Raw genomic sequence first — 16,846 nt, 5'->3', positions numbered from 1 at the left:
CTGGTCTTGGATGGATGGATGTATTTATAGTTTTTATATCCTTTTGTTTAATTGTACCGTTTATCAATGTCTAATGACCTTCTTTGTCTTCTTTTACAGTTTTTGACTTAAAGTCTGTTTTATCTGACATGGTTACTCCTGCTCACTTGGTTTCCATTTGCATGGAATATCTTTTTCCCTCCCTTTACTTTTAGTCTATGTTTGTCTTTAATGGTTAGGTGAGTCTGCTTTAGGCAGTATATAGTTGGGTCTTGTTTTTAATCTGTTCAGCCACTCTATATCTTTTAATTAGATAATTTAATCCATTTATATTTAAGGTTATTATTGATAAAGAAGGTTTTACTCCTGCCATTTTGTTAATTTTTTTTCTGGTGGTTTTATAGATCCTTCGTTCCTTTCTTCCTCTTTTATTTACTTCTGTGGTTTGGTGGTTTTCTGTAGTGCTCAGCTTTGTTTCCTTTCTCTTTCTTGTTTGTGCCTCTGTGGTAATTTCTTTCTTTGTGGCTACCATGGGGCTAACATTAAAAGTCTTATAATAGAATGTTTTAAGCTGATAGCAACTTAACTGTGGTTGCATTAAAATACCTAGACTTCTCTCTTTTGTTTCTGTAATTTACTTTTTTACCTGTGATTATGTTCCTTAGCTACTAATTGTAACTGTCATGGGTTTTGACCATTTTGACTTTAAACTTTCGTACTAGAGGACTGAGAGACTTACATAGCACCATTAAATCACTGGGCTAGTCTGAATTTGATTTATGAATTTACCTCTATTGGTGAGTTTTATACTTTTGCATCTTTTCATGAAAATAATTATAATCTTTTATTTCTAGTTATACCATTCTCTTAAGTATTTCTTGTAAGGCTAGTCTAATGGTGATGGATTTTTCTCAGCTTTTGCTTGTCTGGGAAGGTCTTTATTTTTCCTTCATTGGTGGATGATAGCTCTGCTGGATATGGTATTCTTGGCTGACAGGTTTGTTTTTTTCCCCAAAAAACTTTGAATATATCATCTCGTTCTCTCCTGGCCTACAAGGTTTCTCCTGAGAAATCCAGGGGTACAGGGCTGATGCTTGACCAACTATCAGGCCAAGCATGGGTACAGCAGGGCCACACAACCCAGCAGTAGTCTGTCTTTGGGGCAAGGCTGCTGCTAGACTGGCTGTCAGGCACAGTGGTGTGTGGCCACAGCAGGGCTGGGTGGTTCTGCAGTGGTCTGAGGGGTGGAACCACGGTAGAACTGGTTGTTGGGCTGGATGTGGGTGTGCATAGGTTCAGCTGGCCAGCTAGCTGTGCAGTGCAGGTATGTACCGGTGAGGGGACTGGCCAGCAGTTAGGCAGTTTCCCCCCTGTGCAGGTTTGGCTGTTCTTGGGGTTGGGAGGATAGTGTGCCACATGGGTTCAAGTGCAGAGGGCTTGGTTATTGCATCTGGCTAGGCTTCAGGCAGCTAAGATTGTAGTGCTACAGGCGCCTGTGTGAACATGGTAGAGTGATGGCAGGGCTACAGGAATGGAGAAAGTCCATTCCTATACTGGACTACAGGGAAGGGCATTCTAGTAGTAGATCCAGTTTCAAGATGGTACTGAGTAGCAGCAGCTTAGGATGCGAGGGTGGGAGGCAGGGGGTGCTCAAGGTGAGCTCCTACTCTAGGCAAAGTTAACTGTATGAACTCTACTCTCCAAACTGGATTCAGGGCCTGTGAGGACAGAGGGACTCTCCTATAGCAAGAATTTCTGGCATTTGTGGTAGCAATGGGGATCACTGGTGATCTCCAGCTTATGTCTTTCCCTTAAGAAGCCCCCTCTGGCTCCAGGCTGATCCTGGTAGGGGAGACAGTGTGGCAGAAGCAGAATACCTCGCTCCCCTCTCTATGGTGCTGCCCTGGGCTTTTGTCTTTCAAAAGACAAAACAGGGATTTTGCTGTTCCCTTGGTGCTCTCCTGAGTACTTCTTTGGTCATTTTAATTGAAATATCGTTGTTTATTCATTGTTTTGGTCCCTTTTTGTGGAGAGGATGGGCTTTAGGTAACTCAATTTGGCCATCCTGCTAACATCACTCCATCTTATCTAGGACTATTTTAATATTATTGTTATTATTCGAGACAAGGTCTGGCTCTGTCAACCAGGCTGAAGTGCAGTGGTGTATTCTCAGCTCACTACAACCTCTGCCACCTAGGCTGAAGCCATCCTCCATCTCAGCCTCACGAGTAGGTGGGACTACAGGCACGTGCCACTGCACCCGGCTAATTTTTGTATTTTTTGAAGAGACGAGGTTTTGCCATGTTGCCCAGGCTGGTCTCAAACTCCTGGGCTCAAGCCAGCTACCTGCCTGGGCCTCCCAAAGTGTTGGGATTACAGGCATGAGCTACTGCTCCTGGCTGCTATTATTTTTAAATAAATTAATATATTATATTAATATATATATTTTATATATTATATATTTATATATTTATATATAAATTTATATATTTATATATTTTATATATTAATATATATTTTAATTTTTAAATTGTAATTTCTAGTAAGATAAATATTAATCCCCATATAAACAAAAGCTCTCTGGGGTTCTCAATAATTTTAAAAAATATTAAAGGATCTTGAGACCAAAACAATTTGAGAACCACTGCTCTAGATATTAAAATAACAAATATATTCTGAGGGTATTATTAACAACTTTATGCCACTAAATGTGATAATATAGACAAAATGGAAAATTTCTTAAAAAACAATTACCAAAACAGAAAATTTGAATAAGCCTAACTCTATTAAAGAAATTGAACCCTTTATTTAAAACTTTCCCATAAGGGCTGGGCACAGTGGCTCACACCTACCTATAAACCAGCACTCTGGGAAGTCAAGGTGGGAGGATTGCTTGAGCTCAGGAGTTCAAGATCAGCCTAGGCAACATAGCGAGACCTCATCTCTACTAAAAATAAAAAAAAAGTTAGCCAGGTGTGGTGGCGTGCACCTGTAGTCCCAGCTACTTGCAAAGGCTGAGGTGGGAAAATCACCTGAGTCCAGGAAATCAAGGCTACAGTCAGCTATGATCACACCGCTGTACTCCAGAATGGGCAACGAAGTAAGACTCTGTCTCAAAAATAAAAAATAAAACCTTCCCACAAGGAACACTGTAAACCCAGATGACTTGATTGGTGAACTCTTCCAATCATTTAAGGAGGAAATAACCCAAATCTTACACAAATTCTTACAGAAATAGACTTGTAGAGAACACTCGCAATTCATATAACCTTAATTCACAAAGCTGACCAGCATATTACAAGAAGGGAAAATTATAAGCCAATTTCTTTCATGAATGTGGTAGAAATTCTAAACTAAATAATAGTGAATATGTTTAAAAATCTATATAAAAAGATGGTATATCTTGACCAAGTTGAGCTTGTCCCAAGAATTCAGTGTTGCTTTATCATTCAAAAATTATTCAATGTAGTTCACCTTCCTGACAGAAAAAAGGAGAAAAGCAATCATCTCAATATATGGGGAAGAATAACGTGATAAAGTTCCACATACACTAATGATTAAAAAACAACAACGAGAAACCCTCTTAGCCTGTTTTCTATAGGAATAGAAGGGAATTGCTTTAATTTGATGAGTGGTATCTGCGTAAATCTTACAACAAACATTACACTTAATGAAAAAATGCTGAAAGCATTCTCTTTGACGGCAGGATTACAGAGAATGAAAACTTACTATCATCACTGCTTTTCAGCATGTCCTAGAGATTCTAGCCAAAGCATTAAGGCAAGAAAAGAAATAAAAATGGGAAGGATAGGAAAGAAGAAATAAAATTCTCATTTTACAGATGACACGATTCTGTGTGAACAGTAATACATTTACGAACACAATAGTCCCCTGTTATCCATGGGAGATACATTTCTTTTTTTGAGACCTAGTTTCACTCTTGTCACCCAGGCTGGAGTGCAGTGGCGCAATCTCAGCTCACTGCAACCTCGGCCTCCAAGTTAAAGTGATTCTCTTGTCTCAGCCTCCTGAGTAGCTGGGATTATGGGTGCCCACTAGCACACCTGGCTAATTTTTGTATTTTTAGTAGAGACAGGGTTCCAGCATGTTGGTCAGGCTGGTCTCGAACTCCTGACCTCAGGTGATCCTCCCACCTTTGCCTCCCAAAGTGCTGGGATTATAGGCGTGAGCCACCGCATGATACCTTTCAAGACTTCCAGTAGATGACTGAACCTACAGATAGTACAGAACCCTATATAAATACTATTTTTTCCTATAAATACATATCTACGCTGAAGTTTAATTTATAATTAGGCACAGTAAGAGATTAACAATAATACTAATAACTAATAATAAAATAGAACAGTTATAACAAAATGCCAGCATCACTGCTCTTGCACTTTGGGGCCATTCTTAAGTAGAATAAGGATTACTTGAACATAAACACTGTGATATCACAACAGTGCATGATTTGCATCTCAGGAGGGACAGAATGGAACAGCACGAAATTTCACCACACTATTCAGAACAGTGCACAGTTGAAAATGTATGAATGGTTTATTGATGGAAGTTTTCATTTAATATTTTCAGACCACAGTTCACCATGGGCTACTGAAACCACAGAAAGCAAAACCACAGATAAGGCAGAACTACTGTAATGACTTGGATTCTGTAATGTTTGCTGATAGTTGATAGCATTTCTGTCATTTTGACTTTGCTTAAGTTCATTCCTAGAATGTAGAAATCTCTTCAGTATGTGGAAACACTTTGTCATTCCTCAAGTACATGCAGCAAAGATCTTGCTTTTGTTATTACTTTTTTTCTCTGCAGGTCCTATCTGACTCCTGTACGGGATGAGGAAGCAGAGTCTTTACGAAAAGCACGCTCCAGACAAGCTCGGCAGACACGAAGGTCTACGCAAGTGAGTGTGGCTTTTTTTTAAATGTCATTTTGTCTATCTACCCTTCTGTTGGAGGTATAATCAAAACACACTGCAATATCCATGTGCAACTGCTGATTTAAACACACACACACACACACACACGCACACACACACACACACGCACACGGCTTGGCATGATGGCTCATACCTGTAGTCCCAGCAATTTGGGAGGCCAAGGAGTAGAGACCAGGAGCATTCCTGACTTGAGGTCAGGAGTTCGAGACCAGCCTGGCCAATGTGGTGAAACCCTGTCTCTACTAAAAATAAGAAAATTAGCCAGGCATGGTGGTGCGTGCCTGTAATTTCAGTTACTCGGGAGGATGAGATGGGAGAATTGCTTGAACCTGGGAGGCAGAAGTTCCAGTGAGCCAAGATTGTGCCACTGCCCTCCTGGGCGACAGAGCGAGACTCCATCTCAAAACAACAAGGCAAAACAAAACACACACATGAAAATGACTGCCCTATTCCAGCCAGTCTTAAAAGCTTTCATTGTGTTGAATCTTATGCTACATAGAACCAAATGAATTTACAGCGACATCTACCCATTCTCACCAATATTCCTCCAGGCTTAGAACAGGTTTATCTCTTTTCCCTCTCAAGATTAATTATTCCACTTGTGCTCAAAGACCTTAAGAATCCCTATACATCCCTGTATCCCTACTACATTTTAAGAATCCCCAAGGGAAAAGAGTTTGGCAATTCCTCAAAATTTTAAACATAGAGTTACCATTTGACTCAGCAGTTCTACTCAAGAGAAATGAAAACATATGTTCATATAAAAACTTGTATATAGGTGTTTGTAATAGTAGTATTCATAATAGCCAAAAAGTAAAAATAAGCCAAATGTCTATTAACTAATGAATGGGTAAACCAAATGTGATATATCCATACTATTTGGCAATAAAAAGAAATGAAGTACTGATACATGTTACAACATGGATGAACCTTAAGAAAACATTATGCTAAGTGAAAGAAGCCAGACACAAAACACTCCATATATTATATGATTCCATTTATATGAAATGTCCCAAATAGGCAAATCCAAATAGACAGAAATTAGATTAGTGCCAGGACTGGGGGGAAGGCAGAATGGTGAGTGTGTGGTTTCTTTTTGGGGTGATGAAAATTATGAAATTAGATGTGGTGATAATTTTATGACTCTGTGAATAAACTAAAAACCAAGGAATTGTATACTTTCAAATGGTGAGTTTTATGATATGAGGATTGTATTTTAATAAAGATGTTACAAAAGGAATCCCTGAGGGAGTCATTGAAGCAGTTTAAGGGAATATGATATAGTCTACATTATATGTTAGAAAAATCACCCTGCAGATAATTGGTGGGAATGATAGGTAGAGGTATGTTTGCCACGCCTGGAAGCAAGAAGACTTGTTGGGAAGCTGTATTGTAGTCCAAGTTGTATTGTAGTCCCAGGAAATTACAAGGGTATGAAATCAAGTTGTAATGGCAATGAGAATGGAGAGAAGGCTGTGAATTTGTTATTTAAAGAAGCAAAGAAAGATGAGCCCATGAAACAGAATGAAAAGAAGCAGCAGGAGCGGTGAAAAGAAAATCAGAAAATAGTAGCAGCATGGAAGTGAATGAAAAGTCCATTTCCAGTGAAAAGGAGAAGTTCCACAGTTTTAAATACTACAGAGGTCAAGTAGCAAATGTTACCACTGGAAAAGAGACATTATATATAGCAGCAAAACACCCTTGTTGTCTTCCTTGACTCTCCCAAAGTAGGTCATGTATTCCTCCTTTATTTTTACTTGATGATTATTTGACTGTTTCCTCCATTCCTCCATTAGAATGTAACCCCCATGAGGACCAAGACTGTTTTTTTGTTTTGTTTTATTGTGGTAAAATATACGTAACATAAAACTTACCAGTTTTACCATTTTTAAGTTTACAGTTTATTGGCATTAAGTACATTTACATTGTTGTATAAGTATCACCACCATTCATCTCTAGAACTTTCTTCCTCTTCCCAAACTGAAACTCTGTATCCGTTAAATAATTACTCCCCATTTCCCTCTGGCAACCCTGCTTCCACTTTCTGTCTATGAACTTGACTATGCTGGGAACCTCAAATAAGTGGAATCATAGTAGTTGTCCTTTTGTGTCGTATTTTACTTAGCATAGTTATCAAGGTTCATCCATATTGTAGCATGTGTCAGTGTTCCTCCCTTTTAAAGGATGAATATTTCAGCCTTTTATGGATACTGCATTTTGTGTATCTATTCATCTGTCAGTAGACATTGGGTTGCTTCCACCTTTTAGCTGTTTAATGCTGCTATGAGAATGGCTATACAAATATCTCCCTGAAACCCTGCTTTCAATTCTTTTGGGTATATACTGAGAAATGGAATTTGCTGGATCATATGGTAATTCAATTTTTAATTTACTGAGGAACTGCCATACTGTTTTCCTTAGCGGCTGTACCATTTTATGTTCCCATCAGCAGTGCACAAGGGTTCTAATTTCTCCATATCCTCACCAATATTTTTGTTGTTGTTGTTTTTATGAGATGGAGTTTTGCTCTTGTCACGCAGGCCGGGGTGCAGTGGTGTGATCTTGGCTCACTGCAACTTCTGCCTCCAGTGTTCAAGCAATTCTCCTGCCTCAGCCTCCCGAGTAGCTGGGATTACAGGCACCTGTCACCACACCTGGCTAATTTTTGTATCTTTAGTAGAGACGGGGTTTCACCATGTTAGCCAGGCTGGTCTTGAACTCCTGACCTCAAGTGATCTACTCACCTTGGCCTTTCAAGGTGCTGAGATGACAGGTGTAAGCCACCACTCCCAGCCTGGTTTTTTTTGGTAATAGCCATCCTAATGGGTGTGAAAAAGAAGACTGACTATACTTTTGCTCATCTTTTCCACCATCATACAGTAAATAAATCAATATATATTTATTGAATAAATAAATGAGTGAGAAGTAAATGATAGGGGAAGATAAACTGCTCTGGAATGATTTCAAGTTTGTTTATGAAGGAATGGGAAAAGATAGGGAAGTTGCTGGAGAGGGGCATAGAATTGAAGGTGGGAGAGACAGGAACATAGAAACGTCTTAGAGGGAAAGATTCAGTAGAGAGGGAGTGAAGGTCCATGTCAAAACTTGAATAGATCTTTGAACTCCTTGAAATGTGTACATAATTTTTGAGGAGATTTTATTAGATTCTCAGTAGTCTTCATGAGATTCTCAAAGGGACCACCGACTCCCAAAGAAAGTAAAATCTAAGCTTCTTAGCATAGCTTACAAAATCTGTTATGACCTAGCCTCTGCCTGCTTTCCTAAAATCACCTATCCTCATTCTCTCTCTCTCCTCCAACTTTCCTTTTTTTGTTGTGTGCTTCATCTTTGCTAAGTTACCTACAGATTCCTGAATCATCCATGGCCTCTCTTGTTTCTGTATCTTTGTACAGGATCCCTCTACCTATAATGCCTTTTCTCCCTCCCCCTACCCAAGTTCTTTTTACTCTTTAAAACCCAGTGTTCAGTATTCCTCTTATATACTCTTGTGTTTCTGTTTTAATACTTATATTCTCTCATTATACTCGTCTGTTTTCTTACGTCTTTTCTGCTAGACTAAAAGGTTCTTGACAGTAATCATTTGATTTGTCTTTGTAGTTCTAGTGCCTAAAGACACCTAATTCTTTATTAACAGAATGAGTAAGTAAATTAATTAATAGTAAAAGAGCCGGGGATGGGGAGGGGAAGCAAGTTATGGATACAGTGCCTGATCAACTACCTTCCAGCTTTGGAACTTCCTTCTTCTGAGGACTCATGCACATAACTACTTGAGTTGGAATCAGCTCATGCTCTTTCTAAACTCCATTTCTCCCTTCTCCTGTAGTTTTGTCATCATTTGCCTTTCTTCTGTCTTGCGCCCCTATGACACTGCAGGGGGGACATTAATTGTTGGAATATCCCTATATGATTCCTAGAGTTACTTGGGAATTGATATTAGAGAAAAGCTAGTCCCGGAGTTTTAAGAGGTTATGTTGTTGTTATTGTAGCCTAGCTCTGAATTTTCATCTTGTTGAGCCAGGTTTTTCTTTTTTTAAGTGAATTTTTTTTTTCAGTATCTGCTGTTTAGAGAATCTCTATTAGTAACCATTTGATCTTGGGAGGGTAGGGACCTTTCAAATAAAGATACTGAGAACTATTTGGTATGGGAAAAGTACATCTATAACAGGCAGACATCAATGTTGACCTATTTTCTGGAGATCAAACTAGAAAAACTAAAGTATTACATTTAAAATGTACCTAGACTCAGGCCTGGGTTCTTTGTACACTGAGATGCTTATTTTAAGCATATATTGCTTGAAGTGGCCTCATTATGCATTTTGAGGGGCTTCATTTTGGGATTTGATAACTATTAGATCTTTTTGGGAATACTCCTGATCAATCAAGAGTGATTCCATGGTTAGTGTGAAACAGTCCTGATCTTGTGATATTTTCCCAGGGTGTCACCCTAACAGACCTTCAAGAAGCAGAAAGGACATTCAGCCGTTCGAGGTCAGAGAGGCAAGCTCAGGAGCAGCCTCGTGAGAAGCCCACAGGCACCGAAGGGCTTGAGGGGAGCCCTGAGGAGCATGAGCACTCAGCAGTTCCAGCAACAGAAGCTGGGGAGGGCCAGCAGCCCTGGGGCAGGAGTCTGGATGAAGAGGTGAGCTCATTTTTGCTGGCATGTACTGTGCTAAAAGCAGGGTAATTAGTTTGGGGAGTATCTTCTTCACTGGTAGTTCAAAGGCTGTGTTCTGCCTTGCAATGGACAACTCACTCTGTATGGCTGTCTTTAGTTTGCAAACCTGTGTGACAAAAATTTAGAGGACGTCGGTCCTTAAATGACCATTTTTTTCTTCTGAGAGTTCACTGATGCTTTTGAATAAATGTCCTTCTATTCTAAAAGGAGAGGTCATAGTATAACAAAATGCAAATAAAAATATAAGCATATATTGAATGTTTACTCAATACATGATTACTTTATGCCAGGCACTATTTTAAATACTTCTTATGTATTAATGCATTTAATCCCCATAACAACCCTCTGAGGTAAATATTACGATTTCTATTTTATATATGAGGAAATTGAATCACAGAGGTTAAGGAATTTGCCCATTTCCCATAGCCAAGAAGTGGTTAAGCCAGAGTTTGAACATAGGCAGTCTGACTCCACAGCTTGCTCTCTTAACTACTAGTGTATTGTTTTTCAAACTCTTATAAACCTAAGGGCTTACAAAGCACTCGTGAGTGTCACTGTTGGGAGGGACATTTTGATTTATGTTTCATTTCTCTAGTGGAGTTGGTAGTCAAAGGTATAAGTTTATATTTAGGGTGAACATAACTCCTGGTTTACCTAAGATGGTTCCAGTTACAACTGTTGTCTTTGTGTAATTATCATTACCACTTCTTTGCACTTTCAAAAGTGTCCTAGTTTGGACTGATAAATGTTATGGTCACTGTGGTTATAGAAGAAAGGAATCTCCGTCTTGTTTGACTCTGAATGGCTAGATTCCATAAACTGAAGTTCTGTTTTGTATTTTGAGTACCTATTACCAGGTATTCTTCTAAGCACCTAATGCACATTTTCTTTATTTAATCCTCATAATCCTCTCTGAAGAAGGTGTTATCTCTATTTTATAGATGAGGATGTTATGGCCCAGAGAAGCTAAGTAACTTATTCAAGGTCACACAGCTAGTAATGCTGAAGCTAGAATTTGAACAAAGATCTGACTCCACATTTACTATATTTTATTGTATATGTCTTTATAAATCATAAAAATATGTACAATCTCTGTGTCATAAATTTAATGTGTAGTAAGGATTTATCTATCTCTGAGTCTTCCATAAACCAAGTTAAGGCTTATTGTTAGGCTCTGTCTGTCCTAACTCTCAGGTTTAAAAAAAAAAAAAAAAAAAAAAGACCACAACAGACCAGAATTGCTTGAACTCAGGAGGCAGAGGTTGCAGTGAGCCAAGATCGCACCACTGCACTCCAGCCTGGGCAACAGAGCAAGACTTCATCTCAAAAAAAAAAAAAGAAAAGAAAAGAAAACAATAACAACAACACAAAACTACAAAAAAGGAAAATGGGAACTTTAGAAAGTTTCAGTAAGCCTGGTTATGGCAAGGTGGTAGAGTATTCAGAACTTGGTAGGATACTCACATTTGTTCTCTGTTCTCAGGTAATCCCTACATTCTGCTTCTTTATGCTCCTGATCTTTTTGTTTCCCTACATAAACCTTGCCTTTCAGCCCTCCATCTTAAAAAGGCCATCATTCTTACTTTCATTCCAAGATCAAAGGAATTTTTTTTACATGGTTAATGCTATCTAGTACCCTTTGGTTAATTGATGAATAATTTGCTTGAACTGCTCTCAACATAATGGGATTCTCAGAGTAGGAGTCTAGCAGCTGTTTTTTTTTCTAATTAACTAACTTTAGCTTAGTTCATTTATTGAGTACCTATTACCAAGTACTCAATATTGATCATCATCTACTCATAAGCCTCTTAATATAGAAAAAAACCATTTTGTATAAACCTGCTGTCCTTATCCTTTAGATGGACTTGACTTCTAATATCTCATGTTGTGGATTATTTCCAGCCTATCTGTCATCGCCTGAGGTGCTCAGCTCAGCCAGACAAACCCACCACGCCAGCATCTCCTTCTACATCAAGACCCTCACTCTACACCAGTTCCCACGTGCTATGGACAAATAGATTTTCAGTCCCTGATTCTGAGAGTTCAAAGACTACCACAAACACTACAACTGCAAAGGAAATGGACAAAAATGGTATGTAGAGCTTCAAAAGACACAGGCCCCTCCACAGTGCACATCCCCCAGATTCTTAAAGTTCATACTTTATTTTATCTCTGGCCAGAGAATGAAGAAGCAGATTTGGATGAGCAGTCCTCTCAGAGGCTGTCCGTCCGAGAGAGGAGGCGGCCGAAGGAACGACGAAGAGGCACAGGCATCAATTTCTGGACAAAGGATGTAAGTGGATTGGTCTGTGCTGAGGCATATCGTATTACTCTTGGCCACCATTCTTGCAGTTGAGTTTAAAAGAAAGAGTCCTACATGGTGCCATGAAGCTTGCAGTTTCTCAGGGAGTATTACTGAGGAAAAGAGAAGAAAGACCTAACAAGTGTGGGACTCATTTGGTATGTTCCTGCTAGATTCCCAGTATCTAGTACAGTGCTAAGCACATGGTAGGCACTCAGTAAATAATTGGCAAATAATTAAAAAACTGGAAATATACAACAGCCATATAAGCAAATATAACAAGTGAATAAGCTTATTGAGTTTTAGTAGTCCTTCCTAATATTCCCTGAATGTCATGTAGTGGGTCAACAATGTCTTAATGCCACATATGAGCAGAGATTCTAACTAAATATTGTAGGAGTACTACAAGAAGTTCAAGGAACTTAAAACCTCTAAGTAATACAAGTTCACTTAGTTTTATTCTTTTGGAGAAAAAGTGGAACAAATAACATAAAATAGATGAACTTTGGCTTTAAAATAAAGACAGATATGCCAATGTTTACTAACTACAAATACACATTCAGTAGTTCCATTCATCCTCTTCCATATCTTGTTCTGTACCCTTCTCATTAAACCTTGTTATTGGCATTTTAAAGAACAAGTGGCCAATAACTTGGACAAGATGACCCTGCCTACCAATGACTCATTTGAAAATTGGACACACTTTATTCAGTGAGACAAGAAATGAGACAGTAATAGTCGTCCATTATAAATTATTTTTTAGATAAAAATATTTCATTGTTATAGGGCCAAATTGACTGATAAGTATTGACAAAGATAAAATTAAGTCTGTCTGTCTGTCTGTCTGTCTTAAAGATATCGCTTTTCCAACTGGTCGATTTGACTTTTTAGACTACAGGTGACATTTCTAAGTTGCCTGCCTGTGATGGCTGTGAAAAGTAGCAGTAACAGAGCATCACTTGGAAGTCAATTCTCATTGCCCATGTTTGAAATGCCAAGATGCATAATTGATGGGATCTGACCTTGTTGCTTTCAAGGATGTCTGTGACGATGAGCCTCTTGATTTTCTTCCCTTTTCTTTTTTAGGAGGATGAAACTGATGGCTCTGAAGAGGTCAAAGAAACATGGGTAAGTGACAAGCCAGTGAGGCATGTCTCTTGAGAGCACAGTCTTGCTCTTGTATGTAATTTTAGTAGAAGAAAGGGCAAGACTTATGCAGATTTTAGTTGAGAGGGAGTTTGGAGATAGACATTCCTCTAAGAGATGGGGCAGGTGTTAGTTTGTGGTACTATTTTCTCATGTGGTGTAACAATGCCTGTGCTCTTGAACCAGTTTCCTACATTTTTCTATGCCTGCTGCCAATCTTTCACACTGTTATAGGATCCATCATTTTCTCTCTTGTGAGTATGTTATTGGATTATATGAAGTACTTTGAAATCTTGGAATGAAAAGTGAAGAGCGATACCAGTTCCTTTTTGGATCCTCACTAATAGAGAGGGACATAAATGTGGAGAATGTAAAACATCAGACAGTCCCCAAGTCATTTATATTTGACTTTGAGATAAGATTAAACATCTGGCATCTTATATAACTCTGGCCTTTTAAGGCCTGACATCCAACTCTTCCCTGCAGTGAAAGGCCTAAGTTCAGCTTTTCTGAAGATACTCCAGGCTCCTGTAAGCCACTCAGACATAATTGGTGGTGGTTTTCTTTTCAGTACTGTTTTCCAAGAAGGAAGGAATTTGGTTTTGACTAAATTAATTGAAATACATGTGCTTTTCTATTGAAATTATGTAAAAAGACCTTTTGTATCCTACAACTTATTGGAAGTATGTTCTCAGAGTATATTTAATAACCTGTACTGAAAATTAACATCTAACTCATCTTTAGCAGAGAAGATATAAATAATATATTGTCATTGATCTGCCTATATTTTTGTCTAGATCCAAAACAGACAATAGTAGCCTTCCGGAAAGTAGTGCCTTTAATGACTAATGGTGACATAGGTGAGAATTGCCTGCCCTTGGTTGAAGCTGGGGCTACTTCATAAAGGCAAGCTATGTGGTGTGGAAATAGTATATAGAGGTTCCTTGGGGCAAGAGTGTGTGCATGTGTGTATGTGTAATGAATTACAGCAACTCTTAGTTTCTTCAAGGGGCTTGGAAAGGCTTTTGGAGATAGGAAGAGTGAATATAGGAAAGTTCCTTTGGGGAATTATAACTCAAAGCATATATAACTCAGGAAATATAACTCAGAGGATCTGAGTTATAGATTATAGAGTACTGAAATGGAACATTATCCATACAGAATTACATAGGCCATTTAAATCCAGGGAATTGCAAAAGGGAAGGCTTTGTTGTCATAAGAATGTCTTTTGCCCGTGAAAATTCTATTCTCTACTTTTCTAAACTGCTTGGCACTGGAAAATCCTAGCCTAGAGGGTACCAAGTAAGGAAAATTAAGATGATCTTGATGCAGTACTTCCTAGGGAATTTTACTTCAGGACCGTAGACTTGAAAGTATGAAGAAAAGCAGAGACTGTTGCGGTTTGATGTGAAAGGCATTTGTCAGACTAAAAAATGCTCCACACATCCAATTGCATAAGGCATCTACTAGTGTTTACCATGTGTCAAGAAAACAACAATGTGAATCAAAAAGAATAAACAGCCCATTATCTGTGGACTGGTACATTTGAATTTATGCAGGTAAGCTAGGGTTGCTATAAGAAATATATTCCAAGTGCCAATCTCCAGCCTCGCCAATAGTGCAGAAAGAAAGGCCGATAATGAATCAGCATAGGGTGAGGCATCCTTTTTGTAAAAGTCTTATATTTGCTTGTTTCATTTATTTCAGTTAAATTCTTAACTGTTTTTCTCCCTTGAGCACTCTCTCCTAATGCTAGCAGGCATGATGCCATTATCTATATGGGCCTACAGAGCCACATGCCTGGTCATGGCCTAGTGTAAATTCCTACATTTCTACTTCAAGACAATCAGTAGTATCTTATGACCACCTCTCTACCCCAGCTCCACTTTCATCCTTCAGGCAGTACAGTTGACTCAGCTCTGCAACAACAAATGAGCCAGTCAAAGCGGAGGACATTCTATTGAAATGGTGCTGTTAGCTAATCAGCATGGATACAGTTGAGAAGCCAGGGCAGCTCTTTCCTTTCTTGGTTTTTAGTTCAATAAAACTGTATCTGCTATTGAGGTCATGCTGGCTTCCTTCTCTTCCCTAGTCCACTCCTTAAGAGTGATAGTATCTACTATTTTTAAAGTTATCTCTTCCCAAGACTCTAATATCTTTTTTTAACTGAAATATAATTTACAATTAATGCACAGATTTTAAATATACTGTTTGCTGGGTTTTGACACTTGTATGTACCAGTATAACCACTACCCAAATCAAGATATAGAACTTTTCCATCACCTTAAAATGTTTCATCATTAACGCTCAAGAATAAGCGATACTAATCTATGGTGATAGAAATCAGAAGAGTGGTTGCCTCTCAGGACAGAGAATTGAATGGAAAAGATAGAAATCAACTAGCAGTAATATTTAATTTTTTTTTTTGAGACAGGGTCTTACTCTTTCGCCCAGGCTGAAGTGCAGTGGTGTAGTCATGGCTCACTGCGGCCTCAACCTCCCAGGCTCAAGTGATCCTACTACCTCAGCGTCGCAAGTACCTGGGACTACAGGCAGAAGCCACCACGCCCAGCTAATTTTTGGAGTTTTTCTAGAGATGGGGTTTCACCATGTTGCCCAGGCTGGTCTCGAACTCCTGGGCTCAAACAATCCTCCTGCCTTGGCCTCCCAAAATGTTGGGATTATAGGCATGAGCCACAATGCCCAGCCAATAATATTTAATTTTAATGGTAGAAAGGAAGCTTCAATGGTTATTATCTTTATCTTATGCCTCCAGTCAGAGTTAGACCTAAATGATGCAAAATATCTATTGTTTTTTCCCCCCTTCTTAAAGATTTCAAAAGAAGATTGTTTAATACTTCACTTGTATAGCAGTGACAAAACGTGGTTTAAGACCTTTCTATTGTTTAAACTAAATCTCTGTTGAGGTCATTGAAGTTCATTTCCTTTTTTATATACCAAGAAAAATGTAACCAACACTTACATACGGGTAAGATTTATGGCCAGGAATGGCCATAATGTTTGCTATCAATAGAATATTTGGTCAGGGAAATGCAAATCAAAACCACAATGAAATAGATCATCTGACCTGTTAGAATGGCTGTTATCAAAAAGACAAAAAATAACAAAACCTGGTGAGGATATAGAGAAAAAGAAACTCTTAATACGCTATTGGTGGGAATATAAATTAGTGTAGCTGTTATGGAAAACAGTATGGAGGTTCCTCAAAAACTAAAAATTGAACTACCATATGATTCAGCAGTCCCACTACCGGTTATTTATCCAGAGGAAAGAAAAACAGTGTATCAAAGAGATGACACTCCCTGGTGGTCTAGTGGTTAGGATTTGGTGCTGTTGCTCTCTCTCGCTCTTGCTCTCTGTCTCTCTCTTTCTCACTCTCACTGTCTCTCTGTCTTTCAAAGAGATATCTGCACCCCTATGTTTATTGCAGCACTATTCACAATAGCCAGGATATGGAATCAACTTAAATGTCCGTTAACAGATGAATAGATAAATTAAATGTGGTATATGTACATAGTGGAATACTATTTAGCCATAAAGAAAAATGAAATTGTCATTCACAGCAACATGAATGATCCTGGAAGCCATTATGTTAGGTGAAATAAGTCAGTCACAGAAAAATAAATACCTCATGTTCTCACTCATATGTAGGATCTTAAAAAGTTGAGCTCATAGAAGTAGAGAGTAGGATTGTGGTTACTGGAGTCTGGAAAAGGGAGATAGTCAGAGGTTGGTTAACAGATAT

At 38.6% G+C, this 16,846-nt stretch overlaps 1 protein-coding gene across 12 annotated transcripts in view; it reads left to right on the top strand.

The window, feature by feature from the left end:
- PPP1R12B (protein phosphatase 1 regulatory subunit 12B) overlaps positions 1 to 16,846 on the top strand; it is a 239,888-nt gene that overhangs the window by 131,867 nt on the left and 91,175 nt on the right. For all 12 annotated transcript variants that reach the window (XR_004031674.1, XR_004031679.1, XR_004031678.1 and 9 more), the window contains 5 exons: positions 4,810 to 4,900; positions 9,393 to 9,596; positions 11,535 to 11,724; positions 11,813 to 11,925; positions 13,021 to 13,062. Coding sequence is in view for 1 of the 12 variants with exons in the window: in XM_030818635.1 (XP_030674495.1) it covers positions 4,810 to 4,900; positions 9,393 to 9,596; positions 11,535 to 11,724; positions 11,813 to 11,925; positions 13,021 to 13,062 (640 nt within the window). In the remaining 11 variants the exon portion in view is untranslated. The remainder of the gene's footprint in view (positions 1 to 4,809; positions 4,901 to 9,392; positions 9,597 to 11,534; positions 11,725 to 11,812; positions 11,926 to 13,020; positions 13,063 to 16,846) is intronic.

This window comes from Nomascus leucogenys, chromosome 9 (assembly GCF_006542625.1).
Source record: "Nomascus leucogenys isolate Asia chromosome 9, Asia_NLE_v1, whole genome shotgun sequence".
In the NCBI taxonomy this organism is placed as follows: domain Eukaryota; kingdom Metazoa; phylum Chordata; class Mammalia; order Primates; family Hylobatidae; genus Nomascus; species Nomascus leucogenys.
The sequence above is the reverse complement of the archived record's forward strand: the minus strand, read 5'-3'. Positions and strand labels throughout refer to the sequence as shown.